This window comes from Dermochelys coriacea, chromosome 1 (assembly GCF_009764565.3).
Source record: "Dermochelys coriacea isolate rDerCor1 chromosome 1, rDerCor1.pri.v4, whole genome shotgun sequence".
NCBI classification, from domain to species: Eukaryota; Metazoa; Chordata; order Testudines; family Dermochelyidae; genus Dermochelys; species Dermochelys coriacea.
This window is the reverse complement of record NC_050068.2, coordinates 48,659,027-48,686,100: the sequence shown is the minus strand read 5'-3', so window position 1 is coordinate 48,686,100 and position 27,074 is coordinate 48,659,027. Positions and strand designations below refer to the sequence as shown.

The 27,074-nt window shown below is 40.8% G+C and overlaps 1 protein-coding gene across 1 annotated transcript in view; it reads right to left on the bottom strand.

Moving 5' to 3' along the window:
* The window catches only part of KL (klotho), a 66,505-nt gene that overhangs the window by 14,212 nt on the left and 25,219 nt on the right, over positions 1-27,074 (bottom strand). Inside the window, exons 2-3 of the mRNA XM_038387837.2 lie at positions 5,248-5,758; positions 1,647-1,915 (exon numbers count right to left, since the gene is read on the bottom strand). Of these exons, the coding sequence (XP_038243765.1) occupies positions 1,647-1,915; positions 5,248-5,758 (780 nt within the window). The remainder of the gene's footprint in view (positions 1-1,646; positions 1,916-5,247; positions 5,759-27,074) is intronic.

The window sequence follows — 27,074 nt, the reverse complement described above, 5'->3', positions numbered from 1 at the left end:
ACTGCACCCCCTGGCTTGAAGTAGGTTCCATTATATACAGGGTTTACAGTTGGTTCAATGGCTCTCATCACTCACACGATACAAATTGTTCCAGAACCCCTGCCCCAGCCTTCAGAAAGTTTCTGTCTTTGTGGAAAAGCTAAATTAAAAATTTTGCTCTTGGATCCAATCGGAGAGCTGAATTTTACATTACATCTTTATTGTGGCTACAGGAGCCCTGAAGACAAAACAGTATCTAAGAATTATACAGTCACATTTTCAAAGAGACACAACCTGTCTATAATTTTTGCATGTGACATGAAGGCTTTAATCATGAAGGGTTGTCAGAGGTAACAGATCTAGCTGGAGAAAAGAAGTGAAAGCTAAGAAGAGGGTCTCATGTTGGTTGCTATAAGTGGGCAGTGATGCTGCAGAGACAGAGGCAATACTGCACTGCCTGGCAAATGTGGAGCACAGCAGAATTGTCCATTCCTGTTTCAAAGTTATTTTCCTTTACACTCTCTGCTTTTTTTTAGCACATAATGCCACTAACAATGATGATGTAATGCACATGCAGAAAACATGAACACATTGGGAACAGAACTGAGCAAATAACAGATTTTTCAGTTTGGGGACTAACCAAAAAACCCCAACCTACCGGTTTGGGGGAAGGGGAAAGCCTGGTTCAGTTCAAACCAAAACAATTTTTTTTCAAAATTACAAAAAAAAATCCAACCTCCCACTCCTCCAAAAACCTCTTAGGTTGACTTTAAACAATTTATTTTTATTTTTTCAATTTGTTTTGGTCATTTTCAGGTGTGGTTTTTTTTTAACTGGGCAAATTTGAAAACAAGATTCCATTTTGAAACAAAAAGTTAAAATGAAATGATTCAATGTTATTGAACCAAAAGATTTTCACTTTTTAAATTCTTTTTTTCCATTTTTGGGGTGTGTTTGTGGGACAAACTATTCACCAGATTTGACCAAGATTTGCAAATAGTTTCACAGCCCTGAAAAATGCATTTTTCTGTAAAATTCCTAATTGCCAAAAAAAAGTGCACGCAGCTCTAATTAGGAATGGCCTTTAGAAAACACGTGTAATGATGGTTTCGTGACTTTTAACATTTCCAAATACAAGGGTATATTTAAACAAATTTCTTGCCATTAAAAGGAATAGCTTTGGATCACAACAACCGAATATGCTGCTGTTAAAACTATGGAGATAAAAATGCCACTTACAATATTTGCCATTTTCATATATTAGAACCTTTGTGTGGAAGTGCTGAATTTAGTAGATAATTATCTTCCAAAATGAATTTGAAAAAAAATGTATTTTTGTTAACTGAACACATAGTAAGTGATCTAGGAAGATATACATTAAATCACATTTTCTGTTGTTTATGTGGTGTTTGTTTTTAGAAAGTCTGTTATTTATGATATTTAAATTTGGATCCACTTTTATGGTCACATTTAGGATGCCTGTTGAAAGCTGGGAAGATATTCTGTAAAATATGCAGCTTTAATAAATTGGTGTTCCCACTACATCATTATGGTAACAGACCTTATATCACCCAAGTTAAAATGATTATATACTTGCACAATACAATTATTATATACTTAAAGAACAGTTTGGTTGGAGCATCTATTGACTTTGTCATCAGACTTACCTGAATGTAGTTGTCAACAATTCCCCAAGCAAAGTCGCAGGGAAATTTCCCATCTATGGGTTGATTCTCAGGCAAAGGTGGGAAGCCATTTCTCTCTATTAGCTTTTGGTAGAACAAAGCTGAAGACTTTGGCAAAAACTTCTTGTCATGGCTTTGAAAATCAACATAAAATAATCCACGTCTAATGCTGTATCCTCTATGCCATTCAAAGCCATCCATGAGGGACCAAACGGTGTATCCAAAGACATCAACTTCATCATATCTGATGGCTGAGAAGAAAAAAACCAAGATGACCTCATATTGTTCATTTTTTCCAGATAAAGTATACCATTTAAAAAACGATTCTAGTATTTGACCATTAGAACAATAAAGTAGGATAAATACATGTCTTAAGGCTTGATTCAAATTCCATTCAGTGGAAGTCCTTCAATTTACTTCAATGGCCTTTGGATCCAACTATTATAGTTTACATCCAAGAAGTTATATAGAAACAAAAAAGTTACTCTGAAGCAATTATCATGAAAAATTTAACACAACTTTTTGGTGTTTTTAGGGATTTGCATTAACTATCCAGGCAATGCGGGTGGCAGACAATGCTGATGAGACTTTACTCATTTGATTTTACAGACCCCCTCATATCTGTGATGAGAATACCATTTTCTGGTATAAATATCTGGCATTTATTAACCCTCATACCTAAAGTAGGTTGAAAGCCTGTTACAGATGTAAGGGTCGTACCAGCATTATTATTGTTGTGACAAGTTCCACTGTGTGATTTAATCTGAGGTTTACAAATGGTTTGCATTTCTATAGATATTAAACACTTAGAATCAGCAAAATGTTCTTAGAGAGGGTCCCGATTCAACAAAGCTTTTAAGTGTGTGTGTTTAATTTTAAGCACATAGTTAAATCCATTCCTATTTAGCAAAGCATTTAAGCACATTTTAAAGGGCTTTGTTAAACTGGGGCCTGTATCAGTATCCAGCACAATTTAGCTTCATCACTCACCACCTTATGTAAACACAAATTGGATACCTATTGAACTTAACATTACACAGCCTAGTTACATTGCCAACATTTTACACAATCAAATGTCAAAGTGTTCATATTTCCTAGTTTTACTAATGTATCTCATTACAATCAGATATGAGGGGCCAAACTGATTCTTGATGTAGCACAGTTTGAACCAATTAAACCAATGGAATTATAAAAGATTAATTCGGCTGTCTCTTTAATTTGCCGTGAAAAACTCCCAAAGAAACTAGAATATTTCTTTCCCTAAAGATTAGTTCTTTTCTGTTTGGCAAACATCGATTTTTTTAAAAAGCCCTCCACATTTACACAACACTTGCTGTTCTAACAGAGTAAAAGTCAGGATGGAGTAACGTTAACTAGCATCAGCAAAAATTTCTCTTAGACTAGCATTACACTCCAGCTGCATGTTAGCAGAGAGCTTCCACATTGCTTTTCCGGCACACCAAAAATTCTCCTAAAATCCCTCCTTAAAAGTTTGGTGACTTGTGCCATGTTCCCTACGAGAAGTGAGTTAAAAAAATTTGGAAGCAGGAAAAAAGTCTCAAATACAATGTAAGCATCAAGCAGTGCACATGCCTTATTGAGTAACCACATGACTTATTGAGATTACATTTATCTTCCTTCATACTTCTCCCTGCCCCCATGTACAATCTTCAGGGCAGGAACTATATCTTTACTTGTTTCTGTAAAGGGCTTAGCAAATTTTTGGCATTCCAAAATAATAATAGTTCTTGTTATTTATTATGAATTTCTTGGTGACCGAGTGGCAAATTGAAAGAGAAAATATAGTCTATAATTTAATATGTTGCCAGTAAGCCCTAGTCACACAGAGTGCAGATCTATGTATATACATCAATAATTTTATTAAACTGAATAAACAAACAACACCTTTTTGTTAACAATATGACTATGTAGTTTCCATATAATGCCACATACACCTCTAATACATTGTACATGCAATAATTAATAACTCGATGAAGTGAGCTGTAGCTCACGAAAGCTTATGCTCTAATAAATTTGTTAGTCTCTAAGGTGCCACAAGTACTCCTTTTCTTTTTGTCTAGTACTCACTATCCCCCAGACTTTAGATACAACATTGGCTTGCATGTTAATTCAACTTTTAGTTTAGATGTAATAGTGAGGTGTTTGCAACAGCAGCTGAAACAAATGTAGTAATTCCAGCATCTTTTATCCCGGTTGGGAGGCAAATTGAAATCATCTGCACTATACCATTAAAGGAAAATTCAACTGTAACATGAAAGCTATTTAATCTGAGTGAATAGTTTAATTCAGCTACTAATATTGTAAAAACCCTTGAAGCATATAACAAAGAAATAAACCAATTATGACAAGTTTTGTAGTAATAAAAAGTACAGTATAATAAAAAATAATCATTAAGGAGGAAACAGGGAACAGTTATCCCAAAAAGTTGTTGTTGAGAAGCCGAACTGAAAGAATCTACAGTACTTTGCCATTAAAGAAGTATTAGAAAATGGGACGGGTCAATGTTATAAAGTATGTTGGGGGGTGTCATTTTTTTAATTCTAGGTTAACAATTGGTAAAAAAAAATTAGTTAAAATAAAATAATTTTACTTAAAACTTCAAAGGCCTGATTCTCAGACCAGTGTAAATCAGGATTAATTCCACTGAAGTCCACAGATTGAAACTGATGTAAGAGCAGAATCAGGTTCTAAAACTACAGGAGAACCCCATTTATCCAAGCCTCCATTATCTGGCTCTCCATATTAAGCAAACAACCAGTACACACACAGGATCATTACAAAGCATTAAAATGTAGCCTCCTTCTTTATTTACAGCATACACAAACTGTTACTTCTAGTAAACAGTACACTATCAGCTTTTTAAAATGCAGAAACGATAAACTCAAGCACACTCAAAAATAGTACAGTATTGCTGTTGTTGCAACTTAAAACTATCATTTCTGCATTCTTAGAAACTGGATCTTTTTACTAGAAGTAACGGTTCATGTACGCTGTAAATAAAGAAGGAGGGTATGTTTTAATGTTTTTCCAGGAGGGGTCAGCTAGTTTAAAGCAACTCTGAATTTTAAAATAACGGTTAGAAAGCTCTTTGCCCATTCTCTGGATTTTCCAAATTTTTGATTATTCAATCTGTGTGTGTGTGTGTGTGTGTGTGTGTGTGTGTGTGTGTGTGTGTGTACACTCTTATTAAGCTATCGTATTAAAACTCATCACAGGAGTTTTTCTGTAATGATCCCAAGCAAATCCCATTGATAACTAAACAAACAGCACTTCCTCTTACTGAAATCAATAGAAGTTTTGCCATTGGCTTCAAGGAAAGCAGGACCAGACCAACAAAATCCCATCCATATTTCACTCATTAAAAGGCACTTGTCAACCACTGATAAAAATGAACGTAACTAACTGATTTGAAGTCTCATTTCATAGCGAAAGTCTAGGTAAACGTTAAAGACCAAAATTAAGTTTTGGAGCATTTGTTTAATGAGCTTTAATGGAATATTTTAATGGGATATTTTCCATAAGTTTTGTCAGGAGAATAATATGAATTTGTCAACAGAGCTACCTTTTAAAGTTTCCATAATGAACTTTTTGAGATAATAAATATATTTGGCATCATCTCGCTTGGTGCTACCAGAGACAAACCAGCTGTTCTCCACAATGAATATTTTGGGCTTGTTATATTCACAGCTTATCCAATAAAGGAGCTGCCTCAGGCTTAGTGATTCCAACTGATGGAACTTCATCTGAGAGTCCAAGAGCTGGAAACTCAGTGTTGCTCCAAAAGAAAGAGCAAAAAAGTCAGCTGTTCCCTTGATGTACTTCTTCTCTGAGTCACTGAATTCAGGCAACAGAGATGAGAGGTTATTTTTCATGCTCTGAGGGTAATCGCCATCAATAAATATGGGTTTAGCAAACCAGCCCAGCACAAAGTCAAGGGATTTTTGACATTCTTGTATGTCTTTTTCGGTCATAGCTTGAGGCTTTATCCAGTGGGAGCTGAGGGCAATGGACACTTGGCCTCCTTGAGTTGGACGAAAATGATCATTGTAGAGATGCCAGACTTTGGCGTGAGCCTGTTGAGAAGAAAGACTACAATGAATGCATCTGAAATTCTGTCTTGAACAATAGAAATGCAATAGCATATTCAACCACTAATGTTCAGATTTGACTATCCTCACATCCTTGTCCTCACATCCTTAGGCTAAGTCTTATTTCCTTCTCAGTGATTTATGATTGCTAACTTCTATTATCCTAATCAGAGTAGATAATATTACACTGATCCAAGAAAAGCTTGTTTTAGAAAAGCAGCAAGATCTGCTTAATTTGGTGTATATTCCATGCACTGAATATAATGCTGGTTTTTCTGATCTTTTGAAAAATAGCCGTGTTAGTCTGTATTCGCAAAAAAGAAAAGGAGTACTTGTGGCACCTTAGAGACTAACAAATTTATTTGAGCATAAGCTTTCGTGAGCTACAGCTCACTTCATTGGATGTATTTGGTGGAAAAACTGAATGTATCCGATGAAGTGAGCTGTAGCTCACGAAAGCTTATGCTCAAATAAATTTGTTAGTCTCTAAGGTGCCACAAGTACTCCTCTTTTTTTTTTAATAGTGTTTTAATTTTTACAATGAAACCTGGCTTTGTATTACCTACTGGTATGAGTGAAACTTAGGCTTTGGTTTGAACACACATGAAAGAGAAAGGTAATTTTGTCTGATATCATTACTTTTTAAAGTTTTGCTGGTTTTAAATTTTATTAAATTGGTAATAAATTACACCTTACAGTATTATTGGCATAATGAAATTTCAAATAGTTAAAAAGTAAGAGCACATTTTAAAAATGTATTTGAAAAAACATATTTCAGATTATATTTTATATTACAGGAGTCTTAGCTTGTTTATCACTGTTTTAGATTAGGTGTGTAGAAATTGTCAAAAATTACATTATTTGGTTTTTAGACAGTTACAAAGAAAGGCAAAACTAGAAAAAAAAAGCTATGGGAACTTCTTATCTGGAACTGTGGAAAAAATCTGGAGGTCATAAATTTAGCGATTAGAGCTGGGACTGGTGATCAAGAGAATGACTTCAAAACTCTGCCATCTCTGTCTTATATACAATCTTTTAAAATCTTTTATTTCTTTAATTTATAAATGGATGAATAAATTAAATCTGACTTTTTTTGTTGTTCAAAATAAACTGGAGTTTTCAAACAGATTCTGAATCATAAGGTCTGATTTAAAACTATGCACAGAATCAAGAGGATTTGGAAGAAGGATAGACATGAGCAGGAAGAGAAGCCAGTGCCCCTTCATACCCATTATAAATGGTTTAAGGCTACTAAATCCAGATGGTCAGGAATCTCATAACCCCCACATCTCAACCCCAGCCCCCAAACACAAACAGAGACACACCCACTCTCTCTCTGCACCAACCTATTCAAAGCCAAGTAGGAGACCCATTCTATAACATACAGGAAATGCAGAGACATCCATGTATAGCCAATGTTTCCAGCCCTTCCTCAAGATTTAAATGATACAGAAGGCCTTGCACCTCCATCCTGATAAATATATCACTGATACATTGATAATTGCTTCTCAGTTTCATTTTAATCCAGAATTATCATTCACAGCTTCCAGTTGCAATGAAATGCCAGATTTATTAAGAACTATTTGTTTACATATCAGATTGTCAGCTCTATTGCCATAAAAGATAAATTTATAAAACATGATTAACTACTGACGAAAAATTGAAAACTGAGAAATAGTAACTCTACTTCAAAACCTCACATACAGACATGATATCTGAATTGCAGACTCACAAGACAATTTTGCCATACATTGTAACCCCATACTGCTGACAAAAGGAGAAAACAAAGAAAATACCATGGTGCCACGCTGTTTGGAGTGGCTCACTACCATGAGCCACTCAGGGTAGACTGTCAAAAACTGGGCAGACACCCCAAACTGGTGATATGTTCTATAATTAGATTTCCCCAACCCAGTAACAAATGTGAACTCCTGGATCACTATAATAGTCTTACCACAGAGTTCCACACAGTCCTTTTAGGCTCTCCAGTCTATTTTGCCACCCAGACAAGATAGACTATGTGATAAATGGTCACTTACACCAAAAATCATAAAATATTCAGGTTACACCTGTCCCAACTGACCAGTCACTCACCCGGGTTGATTTGCTTCCTAGATCTCACACCAAAGACAATGCTAGGAGCCAATTCTATTGTAAACTAACTAAAGGTTTATTAGCTAAGAAAAACAAATGAGAGTTATTGAGAGGTTAAAGCAGGTAAAAATATATGTACATGTGAGTCACAGTCTATAACAAAAAGAAAAGCAGTACTTGTGGCACCTTAGAGACTAACAAATTTATTAGAGCATAAGCTTTCGTGAGCTACAGCTCACAAATGCATCCGATGAAGTGAGCTGTAGCTCACAAAAGCTTATGCTCTAATAAATTTGTTAGTCTCTAAGGTGCCACAAGTACTGCTTTTCTTTTTGCGAATACAGACTAACACGGCTGCTACTCTGAAACAGGAAAGTGCTAATTCCTGTGCATGGAAAGCATCTGGTCATTGTGTGTTAGATCAAAGTCTCTAAGTACATTCCTCTTTCCCCATCATGAAAAAAGGACACACTGGGGGCTGTCCTGTCAGCTTAGTTTCTGTGAAAAGAAGCTATAAATATGGACACATGAAAAATTATTTTGTTTGGATTCTAACAGGGAAAAAAAACAGAAAAGAAGATGGAGATCCCTGGAGTTACTCTGGGTAGCCCTAAAAGACTTTTGGGAAACTGGCAGATTACATCTCTGCTACCTTTTGAAATTATAGACCAGTGGTTCTTAACCTGTTTACATTGTGGGCTGCTCTCTATGAGTTATGTGGGTCATATCTACACAATACATACAGGATCTGTGTGGCCCTGAGGATGTCACATGGGCCGCAGCTGTGTGCTCATTGGGCTGCAAGCAGCCTGGGGGCTACAGGTTGAGAACCACTGTTATAGACTGGTTTCATGTTCTCTGTGTGTGTGTATATAAATCTCTCCTCTGTTTTTTCCACCAAATGCATCCGATGAAGTGAGCTGTAGCTCACGAAAGCTTATGCTCTAATAAATTTGTTAGTCTCTAAGGTGCCACAAGTACTCCTTTTCTTTTCACTTTCTTGTTAAAGTTCTTCATTTGCATCACACAAGGGTTTTTTCTCATTTGATGGGTTACTTAGTTACAGGGGTATATACAATGCAAATGTTTGCTATTATATTGTAACAGGAATATGGAACCCTGGAATTTCTGTAATTAAAGGCTTCTGGAGAAAAAGCTGCAGGAGGCCAGTGACAGAGCAGAGACAGCTGGTAGTAAATGTCTATTTGTTCCTTTGTCCTTATTTGACCTCTCAACTCCTGATAGTGTAGCAATGGCAAGCAAAAACTAACCTATGGTTCATGCAATTCAGTTCATGGTTGAATGCAATTAAGACCACCAAAATCCACTATTTATTTGTATTAACTGATACTTCTACTGAGCTTGGTTTGCCTAGGCATTTTTGAGCTGGTTGCGCAGCTTGGCATAAGCTTGGGCTGATCTGGAATGGGCAGTGATCATACCTTTTATATTTTGGCTTGGAAGGAGGTGCCTCACTAAAATGGACTTGTTACAAACTGGCCCCCGACCCACTATACAGTCACCAGTCTGTTGCAAGTGGACCCAATCGCTGGGTTCCACATGCTTTCAAACCACCTGAGTCTGGATGTAGTCTAGTCACCATTTCTTGCCCTTGGACTCTAAGGCTCACTCCCAGGTTCAAGCCTCTAGTCTGATACCTTTTTGGGGGGATGTGAAACATTCCATCCAGCCACCCTAGACCCTGAAACCTCTGAGCCCTCCAGTTACTTTCAAACACTCCCTCAGCACCCCATCTACACTGAGGGCACTCTGAGCTTAGTAGTTTAACTCCTTCAGGGACAACATGGCAGGGCAGCAAGGCATATGGGGTTAGCAGGGGAATTTCTTAACTACAGTCACTTTACTCTTAAAGTAGTTGAGAGTTACAGCTCTTTGAAAATAACAAAAGCCCTGAGACACACCCTCCCTTAATCTGAGCTCACCCGTTCTTGTGCACATGTGGTTCATCAGTGTTTCAGGCATGGCAGAGCCCCTCCTGTCCTCTCTCTCCATTTCCTGCCAGTCCTTACATAGAATCAGAAACATAGGGTGGAAGGAATCTCAAGAAGTCATCAAGTCCAGCCCCCTAAGCTGTGGCAGTATCAAGTTTAACTACCTTTATAGTAGTAAGAAAGTTTTTCCTAATATTTAATCTAAATCTAAATCTCCCTTGCTGCAGATTCATCCCATTACTTCTTATCCTACCTTCAGTGGACATAGACAACAATTGATCGCAGTCTTCTTTATAACAGCCCTTAACATATTTGAAGACTTATCAGGTCCTCCCGCTCCAGTCTTCTTTTCTCAAGACTAAACATGCCCAATTTTATTAACCTTTCCTCATAGGTCTGGTTTTCTAAAAAAATTTCATTTTGGTTGCTTTCTTATGGACTCTTTCCAATCTTATCCACATCTGTGGTGCCGAGAACTGAACACAGTACTTCAGCTGAGGCCTCACCAATTCCGAGTACAGCAGGATAATTACCTCCCTTGTCTTACATACAACACCCCTGTTAATATATTCTAGAATGATATTAGCCCTTTTTGTAACTGCAACATACTGTTGACTCATTCAGTTTGTGGCCCCTATATCTTTTTCAGCAGTACTACCACCTAGCTAGTTATTTCCCATTTTGTAGTTGTGCATTGATTTTTCCATTCTAAGTGAAGTACTTTCCACTTGTCTTTCTTGAATTTCATCTGGTTGAATTTAGACCAATTCTCCAATTTGTCAAGGTCATTTTGAATTCTAATCCCATCTTCCAAAGGCCTTGAAAAACTCCTCATACCTTGGTATCATCTGCAAATTTTATAAGCATACTCTCTATTCCATTATCCAAGTCATTAATGAAATTATTGAACAGTACTGGACTCAGGACTGACCCATGCAAGAGTGCACTAGACACACCCTCCTAGTTACACTTAGCGATGGTCAGTCCCCCTGCACAGAACAGGACACGATTCTTAAACTGGACACCTGTCTCTGAGCCACATGCTCAAACTTTGAAATTCCATATCCCTCACTCATGTTTGCCTCCCAACTCCTTTGTGGACCCCTGTGTAGAAACACCATTGTTGCATGGGTAGGCCAGTTGTTGAAAGTCAATACCCCCACGTTAGGTTTTTTTTTCCTACTTTGAACTTTGGGGTACAGATGTGGGGACCCGCATGAAAGACCCCCTAAGCTTATTTTTACCCGCTTAGGTTAAAAACTTTTCCAAGGCACAAACTTTGCCTTGTTTTTGAACAGTATGCTGCCACCACCAAGTCATTTAGACAAAGAACAGGGAAAGGACCACTTGGAGTTTCTATTTTCCCAAAATATTCCCCCTAGCCCTTATACCCCCTTTCCAGGGGAGGCTTCAGAATAAATAAGATAAGCACAAACCAGCCTTGGATTTTTTAAGACCCCAAAAACCCAATTAGATTTTTAAAAATTAGAACTTTATTAGAAGAACAAAAGAAAAAAGATAAGAGAACAACTTTGCAAGATCAGAATGGAAGATAATTTTACAGGCAGTCAGAGAGGACATAAAACATAGAGAACTTCTTCAGGCAAAACCTTAAGTTACAAAAAGACAAAAACAGGAATACACATTTTTTTCCAGTGCAGCGAATTTACAAGCCAAAACAAAGAAAACCTAATGCATTTTTTAGCTAGATTACTTACTAACTTTACAGGAGTTGGAGGGCTTGCATTTTTTATTTGTTCCTGGCAAAGGTATTACACAGACAGACAAAAGCCTTTTTCCCCCCTCCAGATTTGAAGTATTTTGTTTCCTTATTTATCATTTTGGGTCAGGTACCAGCGAAGTTACCTTAGCTTTTTAACCCTTTACAGATGAAAGGATTTTGCCTCTTGCCAGGAGGGATTTTATAGCACTGTATACAGAAAGGTGGTTACCCTTCCCTTTATATTTATAACACGCCCCCCCAAATCATAGATAGGGTGAAACACTGGCTATGATTTCTTTTTGGAGCTTTAGGAGAAACAGAGTTAATAAGACACATGCATTTTTAAATATACTACTAACTGTATAAAGACTAACAATATTTTTTACATTTTAAGGATGATTTTAACAAGTTGATTTTGGGAAACTTTTACGGGAGAGTGCATTAGCCACTTTGTTAGAAGCTTTTGAAATGTGTTGTATGTTGAAATTAAAATTTTGGAGAGCTAAACTTTACTGAAGAAATTTTTTGTTTTGTTTTTTGGCGGTATGAAGCCACTGTAGCGCAGCATGGTCGGGTTGCAGGTGGAAACGCTGTCCCCAAATGTATGGGCATAGCTTTTTTAGAGCGTAGACAATGGCGTAACATTTCCTTTTACTGATTGACCAGTGGCCTTTTCTTTTAGACAGCTTTTTGCTGAGAAACACGACAGGATAGAATTTTTGATTTGGTTCTTTCTGCATTAAGACTCCTCCCATACCATGCTCGGACGCATCTGAGGTTACTAGGAATGGTTTGTCAAGGTCTGGGGCCCTTAGCACAGGGTTAGACATGAGTGTCACTTTAAGCTGGTTAAAGGCCTTTTGACACTTTTTCGTTTACTGAACTGCATTTGGCTGGGTTTTTTTGGTTAGGTCTGTCAGTGGGTCGATGATTTGGCTGTATTGAGGTACAAATCGCCTGTAATATTCGGCCAAGCCTAAGACGGATTGGACCTGTTTTTTTGTTTTTTTTTTACTTTGGGACAGGCCACTTTTCAATAGCATTTACTTTGGCCTGTAGGGGGTTGATAGTTTTTTGACCCACCTGGCATCCAAGGTAAGTTACTCTGTTTAGGCCTATTTGACACTTCTTAGCCTTAACAGTTAGTTCTGCCTTCCTTATACGCTCGAAGACTTTTTGTAGATGTTCCAGGTGTTTTGCCCAGGAATCCGAAAATATGGCCACATTGTTAAGGCAGGCGACTGCATATTTTTTCAATTCCGCTAGGAGACCATCTACAAGTTTTTGGAAGGTGGCGGGTGCATTTTGCCGCCCAAAAGGGAGCACATTAAATTCATACAGCCTGACATGTGTGGTGAAGGCTGACCTTTCCTTGGCAGATTTATTTAGTGGTACCTGCCAGTACCCCTTGGTTAAGTTTAAGGTAGAGATGAACTGGGCCCGTCCCAGTTTCTCCAATTGTTCTTCCGTGCGTGGCACTGGATAGTTGTCCGGGCAAGTTACAGCATTTAGCTTACGGTAGTTCACGCAAAAACGTATTTCCCCATCTGGTTTGGGAACTAGAACCACTGGAGATGCCCATGCACTGCCAGGGGAGCGGATTACACCCATCTGTAGCATATTCTGGATCTCCCATTCTATAGCAGTTTTAGCTTGAGGAGACACCCGGTAAGGTTGGGCTTTAATTGGGTGAGCATTACCTGTTTCAATGGAGCGGTATGCCCGTTCAGTCAGTCCTGGGGTGGCTGAGAACATCGGCGCGTAGCTAGTGCTCAGCTCCTTGATCTGCTGTCGCTGCATACGCCCAAGGGTCATGGAGAGGTTCACCTCTTCCACATTACCATCACTTTTTCCTTTGTAGTAGACACCTTTAGGCTACTTAGCGTTATATCCTCCCTGGGCTGTAAACTGACAAACCTTTAATTTTTTGTAATAAAAGGGCTCTAGAGAATTAATATGGTACACCTGAGGCTTTTGGTTTGAAGTGGGGCATGCTATGAGATAATTAACAGCTTCCAGGAGCTTTTGGACCGTGAATGGCCCTTTTCACGACACTTTCATTTTATGGGCCTGGAGCGCCTTTAAGACCATGACCTGGTCCCCTACTTTGAAGGAATGCTTTTTGTCATGCTTATCATACCAGGCTTTTTGCTTTTTTTGAGCATTTTTTAGGTTTTCTTTAGCAAGGGCTAAAGAGGTTCGGAGTGTGTTTTGTAGGTTGGTTACAAAGTTCAGAATGTTAGTTCCTGGAGAAGGTGTAAACCCCTTCCATTGCTGCTTTACCAACTGTAATGGCCCCTTAACCTTGCGGCCATATACAAGTTTAAATAGTGAAAACCCTAAACTGGGATGTGGTACAGCTTTGTAGGCAAAGAGCAACTGCTGCAACACTAGGTCCCAATCATTGGAGTGCTTATTTACAAATTTACATATCATTGCCCCCAAAGTTTTATTAAACTTTTTTACCAGGCCATTTGTTTGATGGTGGTAAGGGGTGGTAACCAAGTGATTCACCCCATGAGCTTCCCAAAGGCTTTTCATGGTTCCTGCTAGGAAATTAGTTCCTGCATTTGTAAGGATGTCGGAGGGCCAACCTACCCTGGCAAAAATGTTTGTTAGTGCCTGGCACACACTTTTAGCCCTGGTGTTGCTTAGAGCTACTGCTTTTGGCCATCGGGTGGCAAAATTCATGAAAGTCAGTATGTACTGATTTTTTCTGGGTGTCTTTTTCGGAAAAGGACCCAGAATATCCACAGCTACTTGCTGAAATGGAACCTTAATGATGGGGAGTGGCTGGAGAGGGGCTTTGACCTGGTCTTGGGTTTTTTTTTACTCTTTGGCACACCTTACAAGACCGGACATAGGTAGAAACATCCTTGCCCATTCCCTCCCAGTGGAACGACTTTTCCAAATGATTTTTGGTTTTGTGCAGCCCAGCATGGCCACTAGGATGATCATGGGCTAAGCTCAAGAGCTTTACCCCATACTTAGTTGGAACTACCAACTGTCTCTGAGGATGCCAATCTTCCTGGTGTCCCCCAGAAAGAGTTTTTTTTTGTATAAAAGTTCTCTACCCAGCCTGCAGGGCTGTAGTGCCGGCCGCTTCTGAGTGTGGCGCGGGGCCTGCGGCACCAGGGGACAATCCTGCAAGCTGGATCCAAATCCCTGACAGGCTGGATCTGGCCTGCAGACTGTATAAAACATACTTCACCCCTGTATAAAACATACTTCAGAATTTGATAAAGCCATATCACACTCCATCAGAGAGTTCAGCAGAATTATGAGATAAAATTAATTTAAGAATATATACCAGCCTGCCTACTCCCCAGGATTCCTGCCCCAAATAACCGAGACCTCCTAAGGTTTGGCATTGGCAATACACATCATTCTGTGCAATTTTGGTGTCAATCTCCAGGATTATCCAACGATATCTATGTTATCCTTACGTGGCAGATCCAGAATAAGAGTTTAGGGCCTCCTGACTCCCAGGACCATGCTTATTCCTCTAGACCAGTATTTCTCAACCAGGGGATAGCGATCCCCAGGGGGCACGTGGGGCAGATTCAGGGGAGTCACAAGCAGGGCTGGCGTTAGGGGTTAGGAAGCAGGGCAGTTCCCTGGATCCCCATGCCACAGGGGTCCCGTGAAGCTAATTTACATGTTTCAGCTCAGCGCCAGAGAGGGCTGAAGTGCAGACTCCCAAACTTAAGGTGAGGTGGGGTTGAAATGTTTTCTATTGTGGGGGAGGGGGGGTTCCATGATTTTTTTTTTAAAGTCCAAAGGGGGACACCAGCACAAAAAACTGGAGAAACACCTGCTCTAAGACCATATTGTATCAATTTTAATGGTGTTTTCTGAACCAAGAACAGTGTGCTCTTCATTTCACAAATAAACTGTGCTTGCCATGCCCAAGTGACCTATCTGTATTAACTCTCTATTTGCATGTTAATGAAACTCTGCATAGTAAAGTGTTACCAAAATTCATTTAGCAATACAAAGAAAAAAGATAACTGGAAAAGACATGCAAAGGATTTTGATTACTGTAAGTACATTAGATATATCTAAAAGAAAATTCATTATCCAATCCTATTTCAGAAGCCCTTTTGAAACGCATATAATTATCAGTATGGCTTGGGACAGAAGAAGAAAAACGTAATCCTTACCATCAAAAGGAAGGACGTGCCATCTTTAGGCCTAGAGTGAAGTAGGTGTTATCTATACAATCTCTGAGCTGACACAACATTCCCTCTCAGGAGGGGGTGACAGCCCTAGAATAGTATAAGGGACAGATATGGCTATTAAAAAGCTACGTTATTTCATCATATTTGGAAACTGCTAACATAAAATATTCTATATGTAAATTTTAGTACCAATTTGTGAGCCCTTGTTATGGACAACATGTCAGGTATTTAAGATTTTTATTTTTCTTCTCTCTCCTATTACTTCCCATAAATATCTCTTGGTCTACTTCTTTATTAGAACAAGGTGAAGTACTTTGCACCAGACAATTACCAAACAAAATGTAGCCCCTCCTTCTAATTGCAAATGTCGGAGACCAGAATTAGATTTTTACAAGTATGTTTGGTATTTGATGAGTGTTTTATGTGAACATATTTCAGCCTGTGACAGGGTTCTTGCAACACATTTTTAGTGGCCTCAGAGTGCAGCCACCAACTCTTGCTGGTGGTCACACTGACACTTTTTCCTAAAATATTTGATTAACTTTAGGAAAAACAAATAAATAGCACATATACACATCTAAATCATTGTAATTTATTTATGTAGATTTTTTTTGCAGACTCAATAAAAATATTACTGTGAAAAGTGACATTTGTATGTTTGTTAATATCACTTTTCTCAGCAAAGTCCCAGGACAAATTAAGCCCTTGATGGGGTTGGGGGATGGAGGCAAAGGCAGTGGGGATCAGCGCCCAGAGCTGGTGCCTGCTATGCAGCTGGGACTACAAGTCAGCACCCGGGATCAGTGGCCAGGACTGGGGATTGGAGCACGCGGCAGGGGGTTGGTGCCCAGGGCCAGTGGCTGCCGCTGGGGTCGGGGATCGGTGCCTGGGGCCAGCAGCTGCTGCCAGGGTTGGGCTAGAGACAGGGATTGGAGCTTGCTGCCATGTGGCCAGGGGTTGGAGCCTGAAGTGAAACCCCATGGCCAAAAGCTGGGGCTGCCTGGAGTCTGCCTCCCAACCACCCCAGGTGTTGGCTCTTCCCACTACACAGATCAGGGTTCTAGTCCCTGAAGAAGCTCACACCTGTTTTTATAAACCCCCAATGACAGAGATTCCACAACCTCCTTTGGTAACTTATTCCAACTCTTCGCTATCCTTAGAGTTAGAAAGTTTTTCCTAATATTTAACTTAAATATCCCTAGGTGCAGACTAGATTAAGCCCATTACTTTTTGCCCTACCTTCATTAGACATAGAGAACTGATCACCATCTTCTTTATAACAGCCCTTTGCATATCTAAAGACTTATCAGGTACCCTCTCAATCTTCTTTTCTCATGACTAAACATGCCCAGTTTCTTTTTTTTTTTTTTTAAATATGCCCTCATAGATCTTGTTTTCTAAACCTCGTATCATTTTTTTGCTCTCCACTGGTCTCCAATTTGTCCATATTTTTCTTGAAGAGTGGTGCTCAGAACCAGACACAGTCCTCCAGCTGAGGCCTCACCAGTGCCAAACAGAGTGAAACAATTAATCTCCCATGTCTTAGATACACCACTCCTATAAATACAACTCAGAATGGTATTTGCCTTTTTTGAAACAATCACATTGTTGGCTCATATGCAACATATGATCTACAATGACCCCCAGAATCTTTTCTGTAATATTACTGCCTAGCAAGTTAGTCCCCATTTTATAGTTGTGCATTTGATTTTTACTTCCTAAACATAGTACTTTACACTGTCTTTACTGACTATGGTTAAACAGCAAAAAATAAAGATCATATAGTCCCTACTTTGTAAATGTTGATGTTTGTATTGTATATATATGTGTCACGACAACATGGATTCTTCTGTTTGTGTACAAAGGACTTGTTGAAATGTTCTGATCATTAAATTACCAGGTCTTTTTTAATGTAGTTGATACGAGGAAGCCAAATTTTCAAAGAGCTGGTGTAGGAGTCGCTCCTAGAGTTATTATTTTTCCTGCACTGCAAGTACTTTCCAATTTTATTTATTTATTAATGCAGGAGAAGCGTATTAGGGTTGCACCACTATACTGCAATAACAGCTTGAGCAGCCAAGAAAAGAAACTGTAGTAAAGTTTGACCTTAATTTGGAACAGTTTTCATCCAAATCTAGAAGTGCACACAGTGGGGCCAGACAAATTATTCATTGGCCATATGACAGCAATATTTTTTTTTTAGATTTGATTCCAAAGCATACAGATTTGAAGACACTCCTGTCATATACAAATAAAACCAAAAGCTAGTTACCCATGTCTCCATCACCAAGTCCTGCTTAGGTTGCCAGTTTATTTATCCTAAATAGTGTTTCAAAGGTTCTGAATGGAAACTGATATTGTTTTAGGAGATGGGAACTATTCTTAGAAATACTGTTAATTGGCTGAGGTTCAGACGTGCTGAGTCTATCCACCTATGCCACTGAACTCAAGGAGAGGTAGAGATGCTCAGCGCTTTTGAAAAATCAGACACGTGGCTTATAATTAAGGCTATGTTTTAGTCACAGGGATTTTAAGTAAAAGTCACGAACAGGTCATGGGCAGTAAACAAAAATTCATGACCCGTGAGCTGTCCATGACTTTTACTAAAAACACTAGTGAATAAAACTTGGGGGGGTGGTGCTGGGTGAGAGCGGCCCAGCTGCTTGGGGTGTCGGGGAAGGCGGTGGCGAATGGCAGGGACCCCTACTGGTGCTGGGGTGGGGGTTGGCGGTGCCAGCAAGCTCCCTACCTGGCTCTGTGCCTCCCCACCTCTCCAGCAGCAACAGAGTTTGGGTGTGGGAGGGGGCAGAGGATTGGGGCACCAGATGGGATGAGGCGGGCTCTGGGCGGCGCTTACCTAGGGGGCTCACTGGAAGCCGCAACATCCCCCTCGCTTAGCTGCCAGCCAATGGGAGCTGCGAAGCCAGCACTCTGGGCTGAGGCAGCATGCAGAGCTGCCTGGCCATGCCTCTCCCTAGCAGCTGAGCAAGGGGGATGTTGCCACTTCTGGGAGCCCCCCTGGGTAAGCACCACCCAGAGCCTGCCTCACCCCATCCAGTACCCCAACCCCCTGTCCCCTCCCACATCCAACTCTGCTGCTGGGGAGCACGGTGGCCTAAGACTGCCCCAGGAGCGGCCAGTGTGACTGGCGCAGGGGCTGCCTGAGCTGTCCCTGAGCCAGGCGCAATGGCAGCTGCAGAAGACACAGAAAGTCACAGAATCCATGACTTCCATGACCTGTGACCAACTTGCTGCCTTATTTATAATACAGCAGGCCAACATATTTCAGGTTTCCTTCTTTACTAGTCCTCCAAATATGTAATCTCTTTTGGAGTTGAGTAGGCATTTATGAGAAAAGAGCGTACCTCTGCCACGAGATCTTTACCACCAAAGAAGTTACAAAATATTATTTCAATTTTGGCTAACACTCAGAGGAATAAGTCTTTTTTTATGAATCATGTATTGTCTGAACTCAAGGAATTGGCCGGGGGGAAAGCCTCTGTTATCTGTTTAATTTACTTGAGTGGCACAATTTGTCTTTTGTGCACTAGTACAAAGTACAATATTATGTTTTAAATTAATCAGAAAAACAGTGTGCTCTGTTTGTATCTAGTAATGTGAATGGCTTCCTGTGTAAGAGTGCGTGTGCACGTGTGTGTATATATTATAGTCAACATTGGACTGTGCAACTAAAAACTAAATATTAAACTAAGTCCGAGAGATGCCAATCCTGTCCCCATTTTCTTTCTCCTGCTGAAGCCACACAGGGCTAGCTTTAGGGCGCACACACTGTTCCAGATAAGTGTTGTGATTGTTTTTTGGAGATCTTTTAAAACAGAATGAGGAAACATAAGGGGAAATGAAGATCTGAAACAAGTAGGTTTTTCACAGTATTATAGTTTATAAGATCCTTGGCCAGTGAGCGAGGGCCATGTTGTGCTCTCAGTTACACCAATGGAAATTTGATGTGAAGGAAGGCAGTAGTTTGCTGCATATTCATGCAGCCTGAAAAACATCATGCATACCTACTGCTACGGTGCAACATGCAAATATTAAATCACACAGTACAATTATAATTTGAATAAAGATAATAGAAGTTATTCAAGGATGAAGCATGGCCTTGTGAATAAAGCCCTGCACTGAAACTCCTAGCTCTGCAACAGATTTCCTGTGCGACTTTGGTTGAATCATTTAACCTTCCTGTGTCTCTGCTCCCCATTGCATAATAGGGATAATGCTTCTCTACCTATATGATGCCATGAAGATAAATTCATTGAAAATATAGCACTATGGTGATGGCAGCCATATTTATACCTACCTGGATAGAGATCTATGAATTAGCGGATGTATTAAAGGGGTACGGTTTAAAGTGAACAATGAGATGTCTCTAATTTATGCTCAAATAAATTTGTTAGTCTCTAAGGTGCCGCAAGTCCTCCTTTTCTTTTTGTGGATACAGACTAAACACGGCTGTTACTCTGAAACCTCTAATTTCTCGGTAATTGATTGAACTACATATCCAATAGTAGCAGAAATTTTCAATGAGATTTCCTTATAAAGCACGTGACAGCAAGACAGTATCTGTTTTTTCCATAATTTATCTCAAAACCTAGATGTAAGCACATTTTTGGTACCTCCATGAAACTCCTTCCACAGCTGAAAGACTAATCAGGGACATCTCTGGTCTAAATTCTAGAGAACAAATATCAGGGGGTAGCCGTGTTAGTCTGTATCCACAAAAACAACAAGGAGTCTGGTGGCACCTTAAAGACTAACAGATTTATTTGGGCATAAGCTTTTATGGGTAAAACACCACTTCTTCAGATGCATAGAGTGAAAATTACAAATGTGGGCATTATATAATGAAACATGAAGGGAAGGGAGTTACCTCACAAGTGGAGAACCAGTGTTGACAGGGCCTGACATCTGAAGAAATTCCTCAAGGATTGCCTAGTTGAAACAAAACTTTAGTTGCACCAGTGATGCTGCAGCAAGCTGTTCAGCTGGTAACTCAATAACTAACTAGGTGTCCATATGCCAATAAAAATCAATAGGAAGATCAGTATGGGTCAGGGCCCTGAGGGCTTAAGCAGGCAGACACGGTGCTGATCACCCCACAACAAAGCATAAAATTCACACCTCTGAGAGACATAGTTAAGGCAACCTAAGCTCTGGTACAGAAACTGCTACATCAACAGAAACGTTCTTCAGTTGACCTAGCTACCATCTCTCAAGGGGGTGGATTTAATACTACAGCGATGGAAAAACCCATTCTGTCACTGTAGCAAGTGTCTACGCTGTGCTGCTATTGCATTTGCAGTGTAGACATACCCAGAGGTTTGAGCTAACAGGGAGATTAGCACTTCCACTCCCATCACTCTAGAGAACCATCTGGCACCAGTTATACACTTTTCTAACAGTATACTGTCAACCTTCTATAGACACTGTTTTGCACAGGAATCTAACTTTTATAGAAGCTAAATGCATAGGGAACAAGAAAACTAGAACTCATTTATTTCCATATTTTCTTACAGTCTTACTGGCAAGAAAGGATCCCTGGAGAAGAGGCACTTTGAAAGAGAGGACAGGCAACCTCGATTCGTAGCATAAAATTTCTTTAAAATTCTGTTTCAATAGTATCTCACACCAGCAAATGCATCTCTCTCTCTCACACACAAGTGGGGATAAATATTGGAGAAATAGTGGTGATTTTGTGTGTATATTGTGGAAGTCTAATTTTAAAGACAGTATTGGGATGCGATTTGCAACCAAATATTACAAATATATTGGACATTTATTACCAAATGATCCACTGGTAATCCTTTGGGGGTTTCCTACAGAAATTAATCTCTCATCCGTTAGTAGCCTAGTAGATTATTGAAAGAGAAAAAATAAACCCCCAAATTAGAGTACGAGTCACAAAATATATGGGATGTTATGGAAAAATAAATGTATCAAGTGCATTTACATAGCAAAATAAAGGATATCCTTAGCTATTTGGTTAACATTTATTAAATATTTAGGATATAATTACCAACAAAAATAAATTTAACACATTTCTTTAAAATAATGAATATAATAAATTAGACCTTTGGTCTGCTAATATGAGTGAAGACAGAACTATTTAAACAAACAAACAAACATGTCATAGGCTGTATAGAGAGGATTGTCCTGTAACTTATAGAACCCAGTCAAACAGAAAAAATTCACAACTGTGTTGTTGCATAATACTTCTCTAATCAAAACAGTGATAGGTTCATTTTCAATCAGTTAATATTTGTATTTCTTCTATTTGTATGGTAATGATTTGTAAAATTTCTCATACTTCCTAAATAAATAGCTTTTAAATAAAAACAATGCATATGGAAAAATAATTGCTACAGACCCTGAGTGAGAAAAGGATGGTGTCTTCAACTCTCAACCACAGTCAAGGAACTGTGTCTTAGAATTTGTTAGCAATTAAAAAATTGTGTTTAAATCACAGTCAAACTTATTGGTTATGGACAGCATGATGCTTTAAACCCTGAAAAACCTCCTGCAGTGTGGGCCAGTCATCCCACTAGCCGGCCAGGAAAATAATCTAAAAAGGACAAAGCACACTAACTGCATGCTAGCCTATGGCACATTACCACTCTTGTTGAACCTACTGTGTAAATGTACCTGGAAAAGAGAGTTTCTTAGTTACTTTAATCCGATTTTAAGGGGATCCCAACAGAAAGAGTTAATTTGATAGTGTCCATATAAGAACAGCAAGAAGAATCACATCAATGACCTGATCCCCAGGCTGCTGGAGCTGGTTTGGCCTCTACAGTGAGTAGTTATCTACACACAAACTTGAACCAGTTTAGCAAGTGCAAGCAAGTGCAAACTCTCTTGTGCACACTCTTGTTTTGGTTTACCTTGAAACTGGTTCGTGTAAACTTTAACTAAACTGAAATAAGATTGGGTTAAATGGAAATGAGAAAAATGGGAGGAAGGGACAAAACTGACACATGCCAGCCTGACTGAAGGCCATGATTTAGCCCTACTAGTTATGCATTTCCTTAAATTCAAGCAAGAGGATGTTGTTTAATCAAAAGCTAAATTTTCAGTGTTACAACAAAGGATGTCACATACCTTATGTCAACTTTAGTTCAAAGGCAACAGCACTCTGAGCAGGGTTAAAGGCTTAAGGCTTTACCAAAGGCTATTGCCTTTCAGAAGCATTTGACATGCTATCTTAATACAAAGGGCGTGATCTGGCTGTTAGAAGACTAAGGTAATTTTATTACATTGTGCAAACACATATCATGAAATATTCTGTATTTAAAATTTAATACCAGCTTGCAGAATCTTGTTACAGACCACATGCCAGGCGCTTGAGATTTAAAACCTTTTTAATTTTCTGTTTTCTCCTTTATAACTTCCAACATACATCTATTGCAATATCTAAGATGAATTAGATTTGAATACTCTATCTAGGAAAGGAACTAATGTGCTGAAGAAAAAAAATATTTATCTCCTAACAAAGAGAAATTGTGACAATTTACATACTGCTTATGCCACAGAGAGGAGTGTAGTAGTCATTGATCCAAACAAAGGCCACAACAGGACCTGGGAGTTACTGATGGCACACAAAAAGGACAAGAGGTTCCAGGCAGTGGTGAGCTGGAGCCGGTTCACGCCGGTTCGCTAGAACCAGTAGTTAACTTTAGAAACCCTTTTAGAACCGGTTGTTCCACGAGGGACAACCAGTTCTAAAAGGGCTTCTAAATTTAACTGGCCAAAAGTGGCACCTTAGATGCCAACACCACAGGTGCTCCAGCCGTGGAGCACCCAAGGGGAAAATTTGGTGGGTGCAGAGCACCCACTGACAGCTCCCCGCCCCACCCCTGGCCCCAGTTCACCTCCACTCCGCCTCTGCCTCCTCCCCTCAACGCACCCCGCCCACTCTCTGCTTCTCCAACCCCTCCCCAGCTTCCTGTGAATCAGCTGTTCGCGCGGGAAGCCGGGGCAGGCTGAGAAGAGGCCGTGGCTTCCCACTCAGGCCCAGGGAGGCGGAGGTGAGCTGGGGTGAGGAGGGCCACCCACGCTGCAGCAGGTAACCCGGGGTGGGGGGGCGGTGCAGGGGAACTGCTCCCCATCCCAGCAGGGGATGGGGGGGAGCTGCCGGTGGGTGCTCTGCACCCACCTAATTTTCCACGTGGGTGCTCCAGGCCCAGAGCACCCAGGGAGTCGGCGCTAAGGCGCCACTTTTGATGTGATCAGTGGGGGAAGTGGCTGCTCCCCCCAGCTACGCTCCCCCACCCCTAGCAGCTAGAGGGACCTGCCAGATGCTTCCTGGGAGCTGCCCCACATAAGCACCACTGGGACTCCCCACCTCGCCTTCCAGCAGGTCCCTCTGGCTCTTAGGGGTAGGCACCCACTAGGTGGCCCACAAGGCCCTCCTACCCGGTTCTGGGGGCAGTCAGGGGACAGGGGTCCTGGGGGGGAAGACGCATCAAGGAACGTGGAGGGGTTGGATGAGGCAGGAGTCCTGAGGGGCAGAGGTGGGCAACGCCCCCTCATGGGGTGAGGAGGGAACTCGTTAAGATTTTGGCAGCTCATCACTGGTTCCAGGCAATATTACTATTATAAAGTGTGCCTTCTTTTAACTGTGGGGGTGAGAACAAAAGTGATCAACTGCAATTTTTTGACTGCATTTGTTATTTTCTTTTATGTTTGGTAAATACATCTGGAAGCTGTGCCAAGTGCTTGGCACATGTGGTGGGGAGGAATCAATAGGACAGTAGGCTACTGGAGTCCAATTATTGAACAGCACTCTATAATTCCTCACCCATCACACTGTCACCTCTCACATCACAGGAGGAGGGAAGGATGGAAGGATCCACTCTACCTACTCACGCCCTTGTGCAGAGCACCCCGTAGAGCTGAGCTACACACGGCAGAAAGTTTATGCACCCCAAGGACGTCTTCTGGAATCCTGTCCCCCTTGCAGATGGGAGCTTCACCAGCCACACGGCCCGCAGAGGACATGATTTTATTTGGGATAGTTGTGCCTACACAGCATGGGCGGAGTCTGGAGGGAGGGGCATTGCATCCCCAAACTGCAAGCCTCAGGCAGGCAGGCAGCCTGAGTGTGCAGTGTAATGAGTTCTGCAGAGGAGACAGGAGACATCTCCCAGCTTGTACCCTCTGAGGCAGGGAGTCAGAATTTTGTTTGAATTTTGAGTGATTAACAAGCGATTAAGATAAGAAAGGGCTATGAGGATATTTTCTTTAGTTAAATGATCTGTTCCAAGCTTGGTGAACTGCAAAAAGTAAATACCCTAAATGACAGAGTAACTGTAGATTTTTCTACAATTGTTGGATTCAAGAGGTAGTAACAAAGTTACTAATATCTTTTTTGAGAAGATAACAGATTTTTTAGACAAAGGAAATGCAGTAGATCTAATCTACCTGGATGTCATTAAGGCATTTGATACAGTTCTGCATGAGAAATTAATTAGTTAAATTGGAGAAGATGGGATGAATATGTGAGAACTGACAAGGAACTGGCTGAAGGGGAGACTACAATGGGTCATATTGAAAGGTGAACTGTCAGGCTGGAGGGAGGTTACTAGTGGAGTTCCTCAGGGACCAAATCTTATTTTTATTACTGACCTTGGCACAAAAATTGGGAGTGTGCTAATAAAATTTGCAGATGACAAAAAGTTGGGAGGTACTGCCAATATGGAGGAGGACCAGAATATCATACAAGAAGATCTGGATAACCTTGTAAACTGGAGTAATAGAAATGGATGATATTTAATAGTGCAAAACGAAATGTCATGCATTTAGGGACTAACAAGAATTTTTGTGATAAGCTGGGGACTTGTCAGATGGAAGTGACAGAGGAGGAGAAAGACCTGGGTGTATTTGTTGATCACAGGATGACTATGAGCCATCAATGTGATGCAGCCGTGAAAAAGACTAACATGGTCCTGGGGTGCATCAGTAGAGACATTTCAGGTAGAGACAGGGAAGTGTTAATACCATTATACAAGGCACTGGCGAGACCTCATCTGGAGTACTGTGTGCAATTCTGGTCTCCCATGTTTGTTCATCTTTTTTAAACAGGTGCAGAGAAGGTCTACTACGATGATCTGAGGAATGGAAAACCTACCTTATGAGAGGAGACAAAGAGCTTGGGATGTTTAGCCTAACCAAAAAAAGGCTATGAGGAGATATCATTGCTCTCTATAAATACCTCAGAGGGATAACTCCTCTCCCTTCCTGGTATTTTTTATTTAAGTTAAGCACCAATGTAGACCCCAGAACAAATGGTTATAAATTGGCCATCAACAAGTTTAGGCTTGAAATTAGGTGAAGGTTTCTAACCATCAGAGGAGTGAAATTCTGGAGTAGCCTCCCAAGGTGAGCAGTGAGGGCAAAAAACCTAACTGGCTTCAAGACTGAGGTTGATAAGTTTATGGAGGGGTTGGTATGACAGGACTGCCTACAATAGTGTGTGGCCCATCGGCAACTGCCTGTAGTAAAATCCCCAATGGCTGGAGATGGGACACTAGATGGGGAGGGCTCTGAGTTACTACAGAGAATTCTTTCTAAGGTATCTTCCTGGTGGATATTGCCCACATGCTCAGAGTCTAACTGATCATACTAGTGATCAGGAAGGAATTTTCCCCAGGTCAGATTGGCAGAGACCCTGGTGGTTTTTTGCTTCCTATGCAGCATGGGTCATGGGTCAATTGCAGGTTTAAAATAGTGTAAATGGTGAATTCTCTGTAACTTGAAGTCTTCAAACCATGAGTTGAGGACTTCAGTAACTCAGTCAGAGGCTAGTGTCTTAACAGGGCTGGCCCTGCGGGTGGGCGGTCTGAGAGGCGGCCCAGGGTGGCCCGCTAAAAGGGGGGCTGGGTGAAGAATTTGCCTGATTCCTACCTGATCTGCTGAGAGCCAGCTGGGCTGGCAGAGGCAGGCAGGTGGAGCAGCAGCGTGTGGAGGGGAAGGAGGGACCCAAGCTGAAGGGGGGCAGTTGGACGAAAAGCCAAACCAGGTGACTTCTCCAGAGCAGGTTTGCCCCTCCTCCCCACTGCTCCACTGCCATCTGCAGCCACCGCTGTTCCTATCCCCGCTCCACTGTTCCTCTCCAGAGTCCCTGGTCACTCCTCTGTAGGTGTGGATGATCGCCACATGCACCAGTGCCGGAAGTTTTTCCCTCAGTAGTATCTGGAGTGGTGCCTGCGTGGCGCAGCATGAGGGGCGCACCGACAGTGGGGAAGGAGGGGGCAGGTCATGGAATGGACATGAGCAGCACATCTCGAAGAACACCAGTTACCAAAGGTAACAGTCTTTTCTTCTTCGAGTGTTTG